We start from the raw sequence: 14,929 nt of genomic DNA on the forward strand, positions 1-14,929 counted from the left end.
TACTTATTTCCTCTGTGAAGTCCAAAACCTGATCCTCAAACAGATCCTGAGTGGCTATGGTAATAAAAATTTAGGAGTTCTTTCAGATTACTGTCTGATTCTTGTTAGGTGGATGATACAGAGATTGAAAAGAAGGATCCTTGATAAACTTCTCATTTACACATATGTGCACAAATTATGGTCCAATGGTGAATTATTTCAGTAAACCAGGCAGAGACAGGGTAAATAGACACATAGAGCAGGGCATGCCTAGAATGCACTGGGTTATTGGGGTAAAGGGAAATGGGGACCAGGGAGGAAACATTTGCTCAGTGGAGGTCAGGTGAGTTGCAATACTGCTCAAACACCTGTTGGACATTCTATGCTGCTGCTGCTGCTGCTGCTGCTAAGTCACTTCAGTCGTGTCTGACTCTGTGCAACCCCATAGACAGCAGCCCATCGGGCTCGCCCATCCCTGGGATTCTCCAGGCAAGAACACTGGAGTGGGTTGCCATTTCCTTCTCCAGTGCATGAAAGTGAAAAGTGAAAGTGAAGTCGCTTAGTTGTGTCCAACTCTTAGCGACCCCATGGACTGCAGCCTACCAGGCTCCTCCATCCATGGGATTTTCCAGGCAAGAGTCCTGGAGTGGGATGCCATCGCCTTCTCCATGGACATTGTATGGAATAGCTTTATTTGAGGGGATGGAGTCTGGGAAGAGGCATTTGTCTGTGAACATGCATTGGTGTATAGACTTTCTGAAGAGACTTGATGGCTTTAAGCTTTGAATGGTTTGGCAGATTTCCAGCCTGTCATTGTGGGGCTTGTTTGTAGCTGGTGTCTTTCTGGAGACTACTTTTACGCTAAATCAGTTCTGTCCCCAAGCCCGAAGTGAAGCAGCTTTTATTAGAAGCTTTGCCAGTGTTTGTGTATGGTGACTGTATGCCAGGGTGGGAAGAATGTAGCAGTTTTATATATTTGCCTGTCATAAATTTTAGCTCCTTGGATCTTTGTTGATTTTTAGTGCTGAGAGAAGAGGATGGTATATTGCATTTTAACGTGATCAGAACTGAAAGCATAGAGTTTATAAGTGAAGGCCTAGAGTCAGAAAGATTCAGGCTTATCTTTGCCACCCACTGCTCTAGGAGTACTAGGTTTTCCATTTGTTCATTTGGGTATGACATTGCTTATGTTACAGGATTATTTTGAGTAGATGTAGGCTGCCGTCTCTGGGGTCGCAGAGTCAGACATGACTGAAGCGACTTAGCAGCAGCAGCAGTGTACATGTATGTGCAGTATAGTGAGATAGACTGTGGTGTCACACTTCTCCCAAGTGACAAATGAGGTGTCCTCCTTGTCTGAATCTCTGAAGGAGACCTGGTGCTCTTTAGAGTTTGAGTAGAACCTGTCCTTCTAGGCAGCTAGCGAGTTCAGTCAGTAGTGGAGAGCAGATGTTGGAGAAGGAATTTGGAATAGGATTTATTCTCAGCCCCTTATTATACCTGTTATTCTTAATATTTTAATAACCTCTTTTATTGAAATTATGTGACTTTTTATCTTAGCAAAAGAAATTAAGTTTTAACATCATGGCAGCCTTGGCCCTTGCCCCTTGCCCAGAAGAAGCTGATGCCAACATATTATTAATATTTGCCCATTAATGGGAAGAATTTCAGTAGTGAATTTCATAGGACTTTTTTTTTTCTATCACTTTATCACATGTTTGGCTTTTGTTTTGTTTCCAGTAAGATTTACTGGAGAATAGTGGAAACATTTGTCAGTTCTCAAATATAAGAAGTTTTATTTTCTAAAAGTTTTTATGTCCTTTAGCCTATTTAGTCCTCCGAGCAGCTCTGGGTGGGTACCTCATGCTTTCACAAAGAAAGAATGGGAGCTCTGGAAATTGCAGGGATTTTTGCCCTCGGCAGTGGCAGAGCTGGAGCCATAATCCGGGTCATCTGGCATCATTCTTTTTTCTCTTCCCTCATCCCTTTAGACCCACAGGTCTAGTCATGTCAAGGGATTCAGCCTAAGTTATTTCTGAAAGGTAATATCAGTCAGAAACAAAGATGAGACTTCTTCAAATATAGGAATTTCAGAAGAATAGTTTGTTCCTTAATTTGCAAGCTCATTCAATTTAAAAATGTTTCCTATAATATGGTGCTCATTTATTACTTCAGATTCATTGCCTCAATAATGACTTTTAAATAGGAGGACTCTATTATTAGAGTGATTGGACTGAAGTCTGATTGGACTAGGGTTAAGAGATTGCATCACTATAAATAGAGTGAGATAAAATATTTTACATAATTTGAACTTTTATGAGGTCTCATAAGTTGGGACCTAGGATCTTTTCTAGAAGGATACTTAACTTTGAACAATTTCCAAATAGCAAGCTTCCTGCTGTGGGTTTTAAGTTATAGAATGGCTGTCTTGGGGAGTTTTGGAATTAAGTGATTTCCCCTGATACTTTTCAGTTATATTACCTGAGGCACAGCTTCATTAACTGCCCCATCAAAAATTTTCCTGACCCAAAAGCTCAAGTAAGTAAGATCAGTACATTGATTATATTGTCATCTAAAGACTATAATGAAAACAGAACAATAAGGAAAATACTAGGCATGGTTATCTATGAAGCCTTGGTATAATTACTGGGTAGGGCCTTTTTGGTATACATAAATAAATTTAATGTCCCTCTTTAATAGTATCATGAGGAGGTTGAAATGGATTTAAAGACACTGCCATTTCATCGTGATTGCAAAAAAAGTGGGTCCAATCACTGATATTTAGTATTTTATCGTGAGAAAAGTTTATGAGAAAAATAGTTTGTAAAAATTGTAAACAGTTGTGAATTAGAGTGCATTAATAAGTGATTGGTAAGTTTTAATAAGACTAGAATCTTTTCCTGTCATTTTAACTTTTATCCCAGTGACTCAACTTTTTCTGTCTCTGTTACCAGCCATGTTGTGTTATTGTTATAAAACTATATTATTCCAACAATTTTACCAAAGTTTATATAAATATTTTTAGCTGTTATTCTTTGTTTAAAATTCTCCATCAGCATAAGCGGTTGATATTTAGTTGAAGAAGCAGTAAAAGCACAATGATCTGTGACTTAGAATAGTGCTAAGGATTTTTCCAAAATTAGACTTGGGTTTTCAGGAAATGATGTATCACATGCCAAAATTGAATGGGGCTGAAAGAGGGATGACAGAAGATACATTTTGTTAGTGGTGTCTTGAGATGATGGCTCATGTTTAATGACTTAAGTAATGTGCAAATAAGCTAAAAACCAGAAAACCCCCAAACTAAATAGTGTTCCAAGGATGGAAAGCATGCTGCAGATCATATGCTTTGAATCAATGATGTTTTTTTTTTACTAACAGCTGATGGGAGTAGGTCCTTAATTCTCTGTCGTTTGGCATAATTTTATACTAATATTTATATAGAACCACATTTTGCTGGTATTAATCTTGGATAATTAATCACGGATCTGTATAAATATATATATGTGTGTGTGTATGTGCCTTGGATACTTATTGCTTTATTTTTTAAATTTCTAAGCGAGTTAAAATATACAGTATAATAATTTTGGCAGATGATGGTTTGATCAGTAAATGTTATCTTTATGAGTTTATTAATGTTTGTCTTTTTTCCCCCTTCTCTCTCTTCCCTAGGGTGTGGATGAATGGAACATAGCTCGCCTAAACACGGTCTTGGATGTGGTTGAGGAAGAGTGTGGTATTTCTATTGAGGGTGTAAACACCCCTTATCTATATTTTGGCATGTGGAAAACCACATTTGCATGGCACACCGAGGATATGGACCTCTACAGCATTAATTATCTCCACTTTGGAGAGCCCAAGTCTTGGCAAGTTGCATGTTTAATATTCATTTGCTTTGGAATTGTGAGATCTGAGCAATAGGAACCCAGTGAAGATGGTTTTTTTCCCGTTTTTCTGGCAGAGTCAGATTTATATGAGCTGTAAGAAAGTTCTTGACTGTAAAAATTAATTATTGCAGAGTCTTCCACTCTGCCTAGGGTTTTGCTCAAAACCGTAAAGCTAATGGTGATTTGTATATCCAAATTTGGCCTACAGACCATTTTGTGGGTCATGGATTGATACGTATTTTAGTCTCAAAGAATTTGGCATCTTGAACTTCTCTGAGCATTTGCTGGAAGGTATGGGGAATGTAAGTTAGGAGTGAAAATTCACTTCCTGGATGTACCTAGGGATTTTCTGGTCTAATCTCTGAATAAATGACAGATTCCGTTTAGTATGTGGTGAGTAGAGGGATAGGAGGCATGAAAAAGGAGGCCTGTTACCACTTTTTTGGTGGTGGATATGGGGAGAAGAATAAGAATGTGAATGTGTGTTCTTAACTTGCAATTACCTGTGTCATCTTTCTGAGCAGCAATTTTAAGATTTATTGTTCTGTAGAATGCATCTTTCAGCATGAATTTTGGCGACTTCTAGGATTTACCCTCGGAGAAGACAATGGCACCCCACTCCAGTACTCTTGCCTGGAAAATCCCATGGATGGAGGAGCCTGGTGGGCTACAGTCCGTGGGGTCACTAAGAGTCAGACACGACTGAGTGACTTCACTTTCACTTTTCACTTTCATGCATCGGAGAAGGAAATGGCACCCCACTCCAGTGTTCTTGCCTGGAGAGTCCCAGGGATGGGGGAGCCTGGTGGGAGGCTGTCTGTGGGGCCGCACAGAGTCAGACACGACTGAAGCGACTTAGCAGTTAGCAGTAGCAGAATGCATCATATGGTACCCAGCACAAATTTGTGATTGTTATTCTGTCAGTCACCCTGGAGTTCTTTGTGGTCAGCCAGTTTCATGTTTGAACTTAATTTTGTTGGTTTTAGTCTTAGGAAGGGCTTTCTAGGTCGTGTAGTGGTAAAGAATCCACTTGCTAATGCAGGAGACACGGGTTCAATCCCTGGGTTAGGAAGTTCCCCTGGCGAAGGAAACGGCAACCCGCTCCAGTATTCTTGCTTGGGAAATCGCACGGACAGAGGAGCCTGGAGGGCTATGTTTTGTGGGGTCAGAAGAGTCAGACACGCCTGAGTGACTGAGCACAGTCTTAGGAGAGCTTAAATATCAGTTCTATTTTTTTTTTTTTTATAATACACATATGTGGAGAATAATTCACAGACAAAAGTACACGAGGTATCAACTTGACAAGGCAGGAAATACTGAATATGCTCTTTCTGCTGGTTGTGAACACGATAGGATGCTCTTCAGGTGCTTGTGTCAGCCCAGTAGCTTTCCTGCCTCCAATTTAAAGGTAATGGCCTCTTTTCAAGTTCTCCTGCTGATCAGGTTTTGAGTGCAATGTATAATTTCTGTCCGCATCTTGCTATTACTTGCCCTTGAGGTTTCATCATTTGGTGAAGTGTGAAGTTGTAAGCTTTCTCCAGCAAATTCAAATACAGCAAAAGTTCATAATGATCAAAAATGACATTTAATCAGCAGGAAAGCTTTTGGTGGAAGGGCAAAGCTCTTAGGACCTAGAAAAGAAATCCAGGCGTTTTCTGTTTTGTGATGGAGTTTTATGATCTGAGAAAAATTTAGTGAGAAGTTTTGTAACTCATTTTTAATAGTGCTTTACTTACACATTTTGTTTGGAAAATTTTTAGCATTCTACTCTCTTAATGGAATAAATAAGATGTAAATATTTTAAATAGGTGGTCTAGGAACTAGACTTTGACAGAATGGGATGGAAAGATGATTTCTTACACAAGTGTTTGTTGAGGACCAGCTTGTGAGCACAAGCTCTAGGCCTGTGAGTCTCTCGTCTTTCTTCAGCACCATGGTAGAGTCTTTTGGAGTGTTATCCTTCAGTACTTTTGGGAATCGACTTTGAGAGACTCAGAGAAATATTTTAAATAATGTGTAGGCTCCTGGGCAGTTTCTTAGCTGCATGGTTTCTGTTACTCACTTTTGTTGTGAGTAAAATAGGCAAAATGGGTAAATTCAATATCTTGGTGAAATCTATTATATAAGCAATTATATACTTCCTTTAAGAAATCTGGTTAGGGGTTTCCCTGGTGGTCCAGTGGATAGGACTCTGTGCTTGCACTGCAGGGACCACAGATTGCATCCCTAGTTAGGGAACTAAGATCTTGCAAGCCTCATGGTATGGCAAAAAAAAAAACACCCTGAAAAGTTAGTCGCAAAACTTTTCCGTAGATTTGAAGAAATTCATGACAATCATGACAATGCCTGGGACATTTTAGTATTGGAGGAGTTGAAATGAAGTCTCTGCTTTCTTATTAAGAAAAGTGATTTATTTTTATAAAGTTATTAAGACAGTAGTAACTTCCCTTCTCTCTTGGGCCAAGACTTATCTCCTAAAGATTGCTTGGGCATCTTTGGTGGCTCAGATGATAAAGAATCTGCCTGCAATGCAGGAGATGCAGGTTTGCTCCCTGGGTTAGGAAGATCCCCTGGAGAAGGAAATGGTGACCCACTTCAGTATTCTTGCCTGGGAAATTCCATGGACAGAGGAGTCTGGTGGGTTATAGTGCATGGGTAGCAAAGAGTCGGACACAATGGTGATTAAACAACAACAAAGATTTCTTAGAGGAGAATATTCTGTTAGGATATGACTGATTCTAGAGTCTTGTTTTTGGAAGAGGGCCACGCTGTTCATGAGTGAGGATAAGTACACTGGATTCCAAAGTATTTCTTTCTCTCAGAGTATCTCTTTCTCTCTAAATACAGAAAATGTATTTTCTGTATTTAGTTATTCTATTCGTTTTTAAGCATATAGACTCCATTATAAGCATTAAGAATAGATTTATACTATCACTATTACCTTTAACCTTGGCCATTATTTATAATGGTAAAATAATAAAACATAGCAGTGAATTATGACTGTTAATCTACATTCCATTTTCTAAGATAGCTACTGTAAGAAAAGAGTGATATAAATAACTCTAAGGATTATTCCCCAGTATGCTTATGAATGATTACATTAGCTTGGCATAAATAATTTTGAGGTAAACTTTATTATCATAAAGTTTCCCTGGTGGCTCAGATGCTAAATAGTCTGCCTGCAATGCAGGAGACCCAGGTTCAGTCCCTGGGTTGGGAAGATCCCCTGGAGAAGGAAATGGCAACCCACTCCAGTATCCTTGCCTGGAGAATTCTATGGACAAAGGAGCCTGGTGGGTTATAGTCCACAGGGTTATAAAGAGTCGGACACAATTGAGCCACTAGCACTTTCACTTTTCTTATTCTTAACATTCACCTCAGTAACCATCATAATATATTTGAAGTAAGCTTTGAAAGGTGGTAGAAGCATACAAATACATGTAAGTATTGGGAGGTGGGCAGTTGTCTGGCAGACTCAGACTCAAGCAGCAGAAGACAGGGCTGTGGTCCTCACTCTGCTACTGATGTGTGTGGCTTTGGGCAAAGAGCTGTACTTTTGTGGACCAATTTCCTCACCTACAAAATGACAAGGCTAATCAGGATGCACTCCAGTGTTCTAATTCTGTAATTTGTGATAAAAAGCACATGGGTATTTTTACCCAATGTACAAAACGAGAGGATGCGGAGGTGACGTGAAGTTGGGGTGTATGGGTGTGCATGGCACGCACACGCATGTGCCCTTGCTGGTTTCCTTTTCTGGTGTCCTCTCCTTGTTGAGTTGCCTTTACTCTCCTCCAGGGGTGCCCTATTCATGCTTGACTTCTCTGCTCCCTGCAGTGTGTCTTCCTCCTGTCTGGTCTTACTGCCTGGAGTTCAATTTCAGTGACCTTCTCTTCTTCAGTTTTCTCCTTAGGCACCAAGTTCTGGTTACAGGTATTACAAAGACTGCCTAAAATTCTCTCCTTACTTCCACGACTGTGCTTGCTGCTCTTCTTTGCCCTTGTGTTCCTTAGATTTTGCCTCAAGGCTTTCTGGACCATGTGTTGCACCACCTTAGGCTTCTGTCCTTGCACCTTTCAAGTGATTATGTGACCATTTCTGCTGCCCCTTTCCTGTGCCTGCTTTGAAGTTTTGGGGCTGTGGTTTTCCCTTTGAAATTGTCAGCACTTAACACAGGATCTGGCTAGAGGTTTGATGCTCTGTTAAGTAATTCTCATTTTGAATCAATAGAGTATTAAATTGTTTTGGATCAGTCTGTTCAAGAGCAGACAGGATAATATGTAAAATGTTTTATAAAGATTCTTGACTCCAGTGTAATCATTAAGAACACCAAGCTTCCAGAGATTTCTGAGTAGCTGCTGATAGGCCTGGCCTATCAGGTAGAAGCCATGAGACATGGTTTACTGGGTACAACATGTAGCAGATTTTGCCGAGTAAGTGTTCATGAACACAGGTATGTACTGAAGAGACTTTAGAGGAGCTAACGATTTATTTAAACATTTCTAGCATGAAGGTTTAAGGAAAAAGAGAAAGCTTAAAATAGGCAGAAAATTGCTATGGCAGTCAGTGCTAGCATATTTATTTTCTTGGAATTAATATTGACTTTGGAGTCAGAAGACCTGTTTTAAAAATCCCAATCTGTCACTTGCCAGCTGAATGACTTAGGGCAAATCACTATACTCCATTCATCATGAATTTCTCTAACTGCCAAACAGAGGCGTGATTTATTCTCTATCTTAATAGCATTGCTTAGAGGATCCTGGGAAATACTGTGTATAAAGGTGTCTTATAAATTGTAAAAGAACTATTCAAATATTAGTAGTTACTGTTGTCTTAATAACTTTATAAAAATAAGTAATTTTTTGGTCATAGTAATTACTTAGAGCCTGAACTCGGCATGATGTGTTTCTGTGTATGATTGAGTGGGAGTTTCAAGGATCAGTAAAATAAAAGTTTATTTCCCAAGCACCATGTATGATAGTGGTTAATTACTGCGAGATACAGAATTTAGATGGTGACTTGAATCTCTGTCTTTGAGAAACTGTGTCCAAATACAGCGAATAAGATAGTTTCAAATTTACTCTGTTGAGACTGAGAGAGGTAAAGTTTAAGGGAACTTGTCTTAAACTATGAAAAGGTCTCAAGTCAGGAGAGAAGTTTCTTCTGGAAGTTTTTTGAAAAATTAAGGATGGGCTGAAACATTTTGGACTTGGCTAAATTTTACTCAGTAAATTGTGCAATTTTGTTAAATGTAGCAATAATAAAGTGTCATATTATTCAGTGTGATATATCTAAATTCCTTGCTTTTTCTTTAGATCAATTTGTTTAGTGCTGTGTAATATTTTAAGTGCACAGATTTTTGCCCCAGAGTCTTGTGTTTTGAGTTCTGGCATTGCTTTTTACTGAGAATATCACCCAGGGAAATTATTGCATAACCCTATGCCTCCTTTTTCTTATTTTATTTCAAAACTTTATTTATTTATTTGATTGCTCTAGTTCTTAGTTATGGCACATTGGATCTTTGATCTTCGTTGCAGCATAAGAGATCTTCAGTTGTGGCATGTGGGATCTTTATAAATATTTATAAATTGAAGTGTTAATAAAATTAACTGCTTAAGTTATTCTGATCATTTAGGCATATCTATGTTATATATTTTTAGATAATAACACTTTAAAAGGTTTAAAAAATTGGAACTATACCCCCCAGATATGGTATTAATTTTGTACTCAGCTGCTATCTGTATTTGTAGAGAGTCAGAGATAACAGGAAGCAAAAATTTTTATTGGTCAAATGGATGATATTTTAGTTAGACCTCAGTCTGACTTGGAGATAAACACAGCCACACTGGCGCACACACATACATCTCTGCAGTCCAGGCAGTGAGTCCCAAAGACCCCTGCTTAACATCGAGTTCTCTGAGGAGAGTGTCAGGGAGGTCTGGTGCTTGTGATTTTGAAGGTAAATCTCAACGCGTTTTCCTGAAGTGATGAAATGCAGTGTCTTGTCACTCACTGACTGATGACTGTGGGTTCTCATACAGGAACTCTAAACTTGTATTAAGTACTTTTGATACCCCTGATAAGCATAGCAGGAGCTTGTAAATTCCTTCAGGATTCTTATTTCCTTGTAACTACTTTTTCACTTAAAGCCACCACCATCACCACCTACAAGATCTCCAGTAAACCATTTAAATGAAAAGAGACTGTTGAATCAAATCCTGACTCTTAGGGAAAAATCAGAAGGTTAATGCAAATTTATTTACCATGTAGTTCATGGAAAACAAGGATTAGTGATGCTAGCCTTGCTAATTAACTCTACCAGATATAGTGGTTCACAAATGTTACCTAACTTACTTATCTTTATTCCTCTGTATTTCTCTTCATCCTCTTCAAACTGTTTAGTTTGGAAACCACTTTGTAGAAAATATATGTTACTTAATATTTGTGTAATAAAAATTTTTCTTTGACTCGAGCATATAGGAAAGCAGCTTCTTTTATTTTTAAATTGCACTTCTGCAAGTAGGCTCTGGCAAATAACTGTTACTTCTGTGACACCGAATGTGTTCATTGCTTGTAAGCTTACTTTTCAAGGTGTAGAGCTTGACTAGGACGATGAAGTATGTTCTCTGTCTTTGGTGACTGCAGTTCACTTCATGTGTGCCTCTTTTTGTGTGCCAGGAATTGTGCTAGTCGGTTTAAGAAATCATCTCAGGTAAGCCAGACAACAGGTGTTTCACGTAGGTGTTTTTTTGCCCCATTTTTAAACTAAGGACTCTCAAACTGACTTTCAGAGGCTTAACTTCTTTATCTGGGGGACTAGTGAGTCTTGCAGCTGGGATTTTAACTTGATTTAATCAAATCTTCCCATTGATTTAAAGTGAAAAGGGAACAGTGAAGAGGAAGGAATAGGCAAGAAGAAAGAGTGCTTGTGTGTTGTTGTTTTTTTTTTTTTATAGCACCAGCTTTCTTTTAATGAGATTTTCTGCAGAACCAAAGAGAAACCAGCCTCTTACATTTTGGGACAAAATAAGAGAGATTTTCAGAAGGGTAAAATGTGGCTAGATTCCAATCATGTGATAATTGATAGCAGTTATTCAGTTGGGAGGACCATTGTAGGTGAGAGTGGGAGAAGCCACTGGCCCAGCTTTATTTCCTTCAGGTTTGTTCTCTAGATAGCTTTTGGAAATCTGCTTGAAATCAGAAAATCCCACATTTTAGAAAGAATGTGTTTTACCTTGAGGATTTTGTCTTCCTCAGGGAATGAGTGATAATTTTTTATTTAAATGCCTCTTCACATTCAGTTCCCTCAAATGAAGCTATGGAAAAAGCTAGTTGAGAGCTAAGAGTGCTTTGTCTATCAGACCTTTCCAGTGAAGTGGATGAACCTAGAGCCTGTTTTACAGTGAAGTAAGTCAGGAGGAGAAAAACAAATACCATATGTTAAAGTATATACATGGAATCTAGAAAAATGGTATAGATGAACCTGTTTGTAGGGCAGCAATAGAGATGCAGACATAGAAAACAGATTTGTAGACATGGAGTGGGAGTGGGAAGGAGAGAGTGCAACGAATAGAGAGAGTAGCATGGAAACATATACATTACCATATGTAACATAGATAGCCAGTGGGAATTTGCTGTATGATGCAGGGAGCTCAACTTGGTGCTCTGTGACAACCTAGAGGGGTGGGATGGGAGGCTCAAGAGGAAGGGGACGTATGTATACATATGGCTGATTCATGTTGATGTATGGCAAAACCAATACAACAGTGTAAAGCAATTATCCTGCAATTAAAAATAAATTGAAAAATAAAGCCTATCGAATAAGAACTGCCAGGATGAGGACCAGCCTAACTCCTGAAAGCTATAACACAGTCCTCTTTACTCTTTCTAGTACTCCTGGTCAGCTAGTTTTTATACTTCATAAATTTCTTCATGTTATTTGGATTTCTTTTTAATACATAAAAATATAATAATGTCTGCATTGAATTTCTTTGGATTGAGAAGGTTTTGTTGAAATTGTCTTGGCTCCTAGAAGTATAAACTAAGAGTTACGTTAGCTCAAAAATGGGCCCCACTTCTCCATGTGTTGCCTTCACTTTTCTCCCTGGCTTCTGTATTCCTCCCTGTGTCACCAGGAATGAAAGCTGTGCCATCAGGGAGGGCCGTGAATTTTCCTGGCATGGATTCTCTTCCAGGTCTTGTATAATCACTGAGGCTCAGGCCAACGGTCGGAAAGTATTGTGATTGTCCTGGCTTGGTCACAGGTCTGCCTCTGTGGTGGTGAGGGAAGAGACATGAAGAATGGCAGCCCCCATCAGAATTCCATGTTTGTGTTTGGAGGAGAGGGTGGACGCTATTACCTGAATTTTGCTGCACAACAGGAGTAAAACCCAGTCTCCTACAGATAACAGACAAAGAAAAGTCCCAAATAAGTTCAGATATTTGCTTAAAAATCTTAGGAAGACTGATTCAATTAACTTCAGTTCAGTTGCTCAGTTGTGTCCAACTCTTTGCGACCCCATGAATCCCAGCACTCCAGGCCTCCCTGTCCATCACCAACTCCCGGAGTTCACTCAAACTCACGTCCATTGAGTCAGTGATGCCATCCAGCCATCTCATCCTCTGTTGTCCTCTTCTCCTCCTGCCCCAAATCCCTCCCAGCATCAGAGTCTTTTCCAATAAGTCAACTCTTCGCATGAGGTGGCCAAAGTACTGGAGTTTCAGCTTTAGCATCATTCCTTCCAAAGAACACCCAGGACTGATGGGGCTCTTAATTTATTTTCTATGAGGTTTGAAAAGATGTCCTTTGGGGGTGTTTCCTTAAGATGAGATAATATATATATATATATATATATATATTTAGGATATTAAGATTATTAAAATGTATGCTTGTTTAACTTATTGTAAAAGCATTTCTAGCAATTGATCGCTGACTTTTACTCGAAGCAGAGGCAGTTGACACAGTCCTCTTTATACACTGAACTGAAAACTAAAGAATATATAGTTTGTAAGTTTCTTTTTCTGACGACTTGAACCAACATTGCTCTCTTTTCTTGTGATTTATATATTAAATATTTTAACAGTCAGTTTGACCACTTTGTTATGTCCTGTTCTTTTAGAACTTTTTTTTTTTTCTCATTGATTTGTGTGTTTTGGTCTTGTCTCCTCAAGGAGACTTTTGGCTTCTTGAGGGCAGCCCCACAGCATCTTTGTAAGTCTCATCACCACAGGCCCATGCTGCTAAGTCGCTTCAGTCATGTCCAACTCTGTGCAACCCCATAGACGGCAGCCCACCAGGCTCCCCCGTCCCTGGGATTCTCCAGGCAAGAACACTGGAGTGGGTTGCCATTTCCTTCTCCAATGCATGAAAGTGAAAAGTGAAAGTGAAGTCGCTCAGTTGTGTCTGACTCTTAGCGAGCCCATGGACTGCAGCCTACCAGGCTCCTCCATCCATGGGATTTTCCAGGCAAGAGTACTGGAGTGGGGTGCCATTGCCTTCATAGATGTGTTTAATTGCTGAAGCAGGTTTTTGGGGGATCTGCTCCCTTGTATGTCATACGTGTACAGCACCATGCTGCTTTCAGGCTTCATTGATCTTTTTATAATATTCTTTTTGGTTTCTTATGGGTAAATATTATAAAATTAACCTATAAAATAAAGCAGTCATGTATCCTGTGTGATGTCTTGAATACAATCAACCTGATATATAGGAAATTTTTAGACGTTAACAAAAAACTGTTAGAAATTTTTAGACACTTTTACTACATTTTGGTTTTCAGTGATGATAACAGATTTGATAGCTTACCAGAGAGAAATCCACAGATAGTACAAATCAAACCTTCTTTCTTTCCTCCAAGTGACTAATATGAGGCTTCATGCATGACACTTCCAGAATGTTATTTTACAATGTATATTTCTGAGTGTACATTGCATCTAGCCATGTGATGTCTGAAATGATCTGACCAGAGACAAAATAGGCCCATGTAACAATCTTCCTTGAAGTGTGGTTAAAAAAAAGTGAGTGTCCTTGGAGAAGGCATTACACATCAACAAGGGCTTGAGTTAGATGGGTTGTTGTCATCGTCTTTGCTCCTCTAAGTTACCTCTCAGCCCACTTGAATGAAGAAGATTAATATAATCTAGGGAATGTCAGGTGTTGGCAGAAACATGTGACCATTTGCTGTCCCTCTTTTCCTAATTTTATTGAGACATAATTGACATACATCACTCTGTAGGTTTAAATCATTCAGTGCAATGGTTTGATTTACATATATTGTGAAGTGATTGCCACAGTCAGTTCAGATCAGTTCAGTCGCTCAGTCGTGTCTGACTCTTTGTTACCCCATGGACTGCAGCACGCCAGGCCTCCCTGTCTATCACCAGCTCCTGGAGTTTACTCAAACTTATGTCTGTTGAGTCGGTGATGCCATCCAACCATCTCATCCTTTGTTGTCCCCTTCTCCTTCCGTCTTTGATCTTTCCCAGCATCAGGGTCTTTTCCAGTGAGTCAGCTCTTCACATCAGGTGGCCAAAGTATTGGAGTTTCAGCTTTAACAACAGTCCTTCCAGTAAATATTCAGGACTGATCTCCTTTAGGATGGACTGCTTGGATCTCCTTGCAGTCCAAGGGACTCTCAAGAGTCGTCTTCAACACCACAGTTCAAAAGTATCAATTCTTTGGCACTCAGCTTTCTTTATAGTCCACCTCTCACATCCATACATGACTACTGGAAAAACCATAGTTGTGACTAGATGGACCTTTGTTGACAAAGTAATGTGTCTGCTTTTTAATATGTTGTCTAAGTTGGTCATAACTTTTCTTCCCAGGAGCAAGCATCTTTTAATTTCATAGCTGCTGTCACCATCTGTTGTGATTTTGCAGCCTCCAAAAATAAAGTCTGTTACTGTTCCCCCATCCATTTCTCATGAAGTGATGGGACCGGATGCCATGATCTTTGTTTTCTGCATGTTGAGTTTTTAGCCAACTTTTTCACTCTCCTCTTTCACTTTCATCAAGAGGCTCTTTAGTTCTTCTTCACTTTCTGCCATAAGGGTGGTATCAT

The 14,929-nt window shown here is 39.3% G+C and overlaps 1 protein-coding gene across 4 annotated transcripts in view; it reads left to right on the forward strand.

The window, feature by feature from the left end:
* KDM4C (lysine (K)-specific demethylase 4C) overlaps positions 1-14,929 on the forward strand; it is a 411,252-nt gene that overhangs the window by 67,685 nt on the left and 328,638 nt on the right. For all 4 annotated transcript variants that reach the window (XM_010856980.1, XM_010856981.1, XM_010856977.1 and 1 more), the window contains exon 6: positions 3,652-3,845. In XM_010856980.1, coding sequence (XP_010855282.1) covers positions 3,652-3,845 — 194 coding nt within the window. The remainder of the gene's footprint in view (positions 1-3,651; positions 3,846-14,929) is intronic.

The sequence above is a fragment of the Bison bison genome, unplaced genomic scaffold (genome assembly GCF_000754665.1).
Source record: "Bison bison bison isolate TAMUID 2011002044 unplaced genomic scaffold, Bison_UMD1.0 scf7180017864376, whole genome shotgun sequence".
Classification (NCBI taxonomy): Eukaryota; Metazoa; Chordata; class Mammalia; order Artiodactyla; family Bovidae; genus Bison; species Bison bison.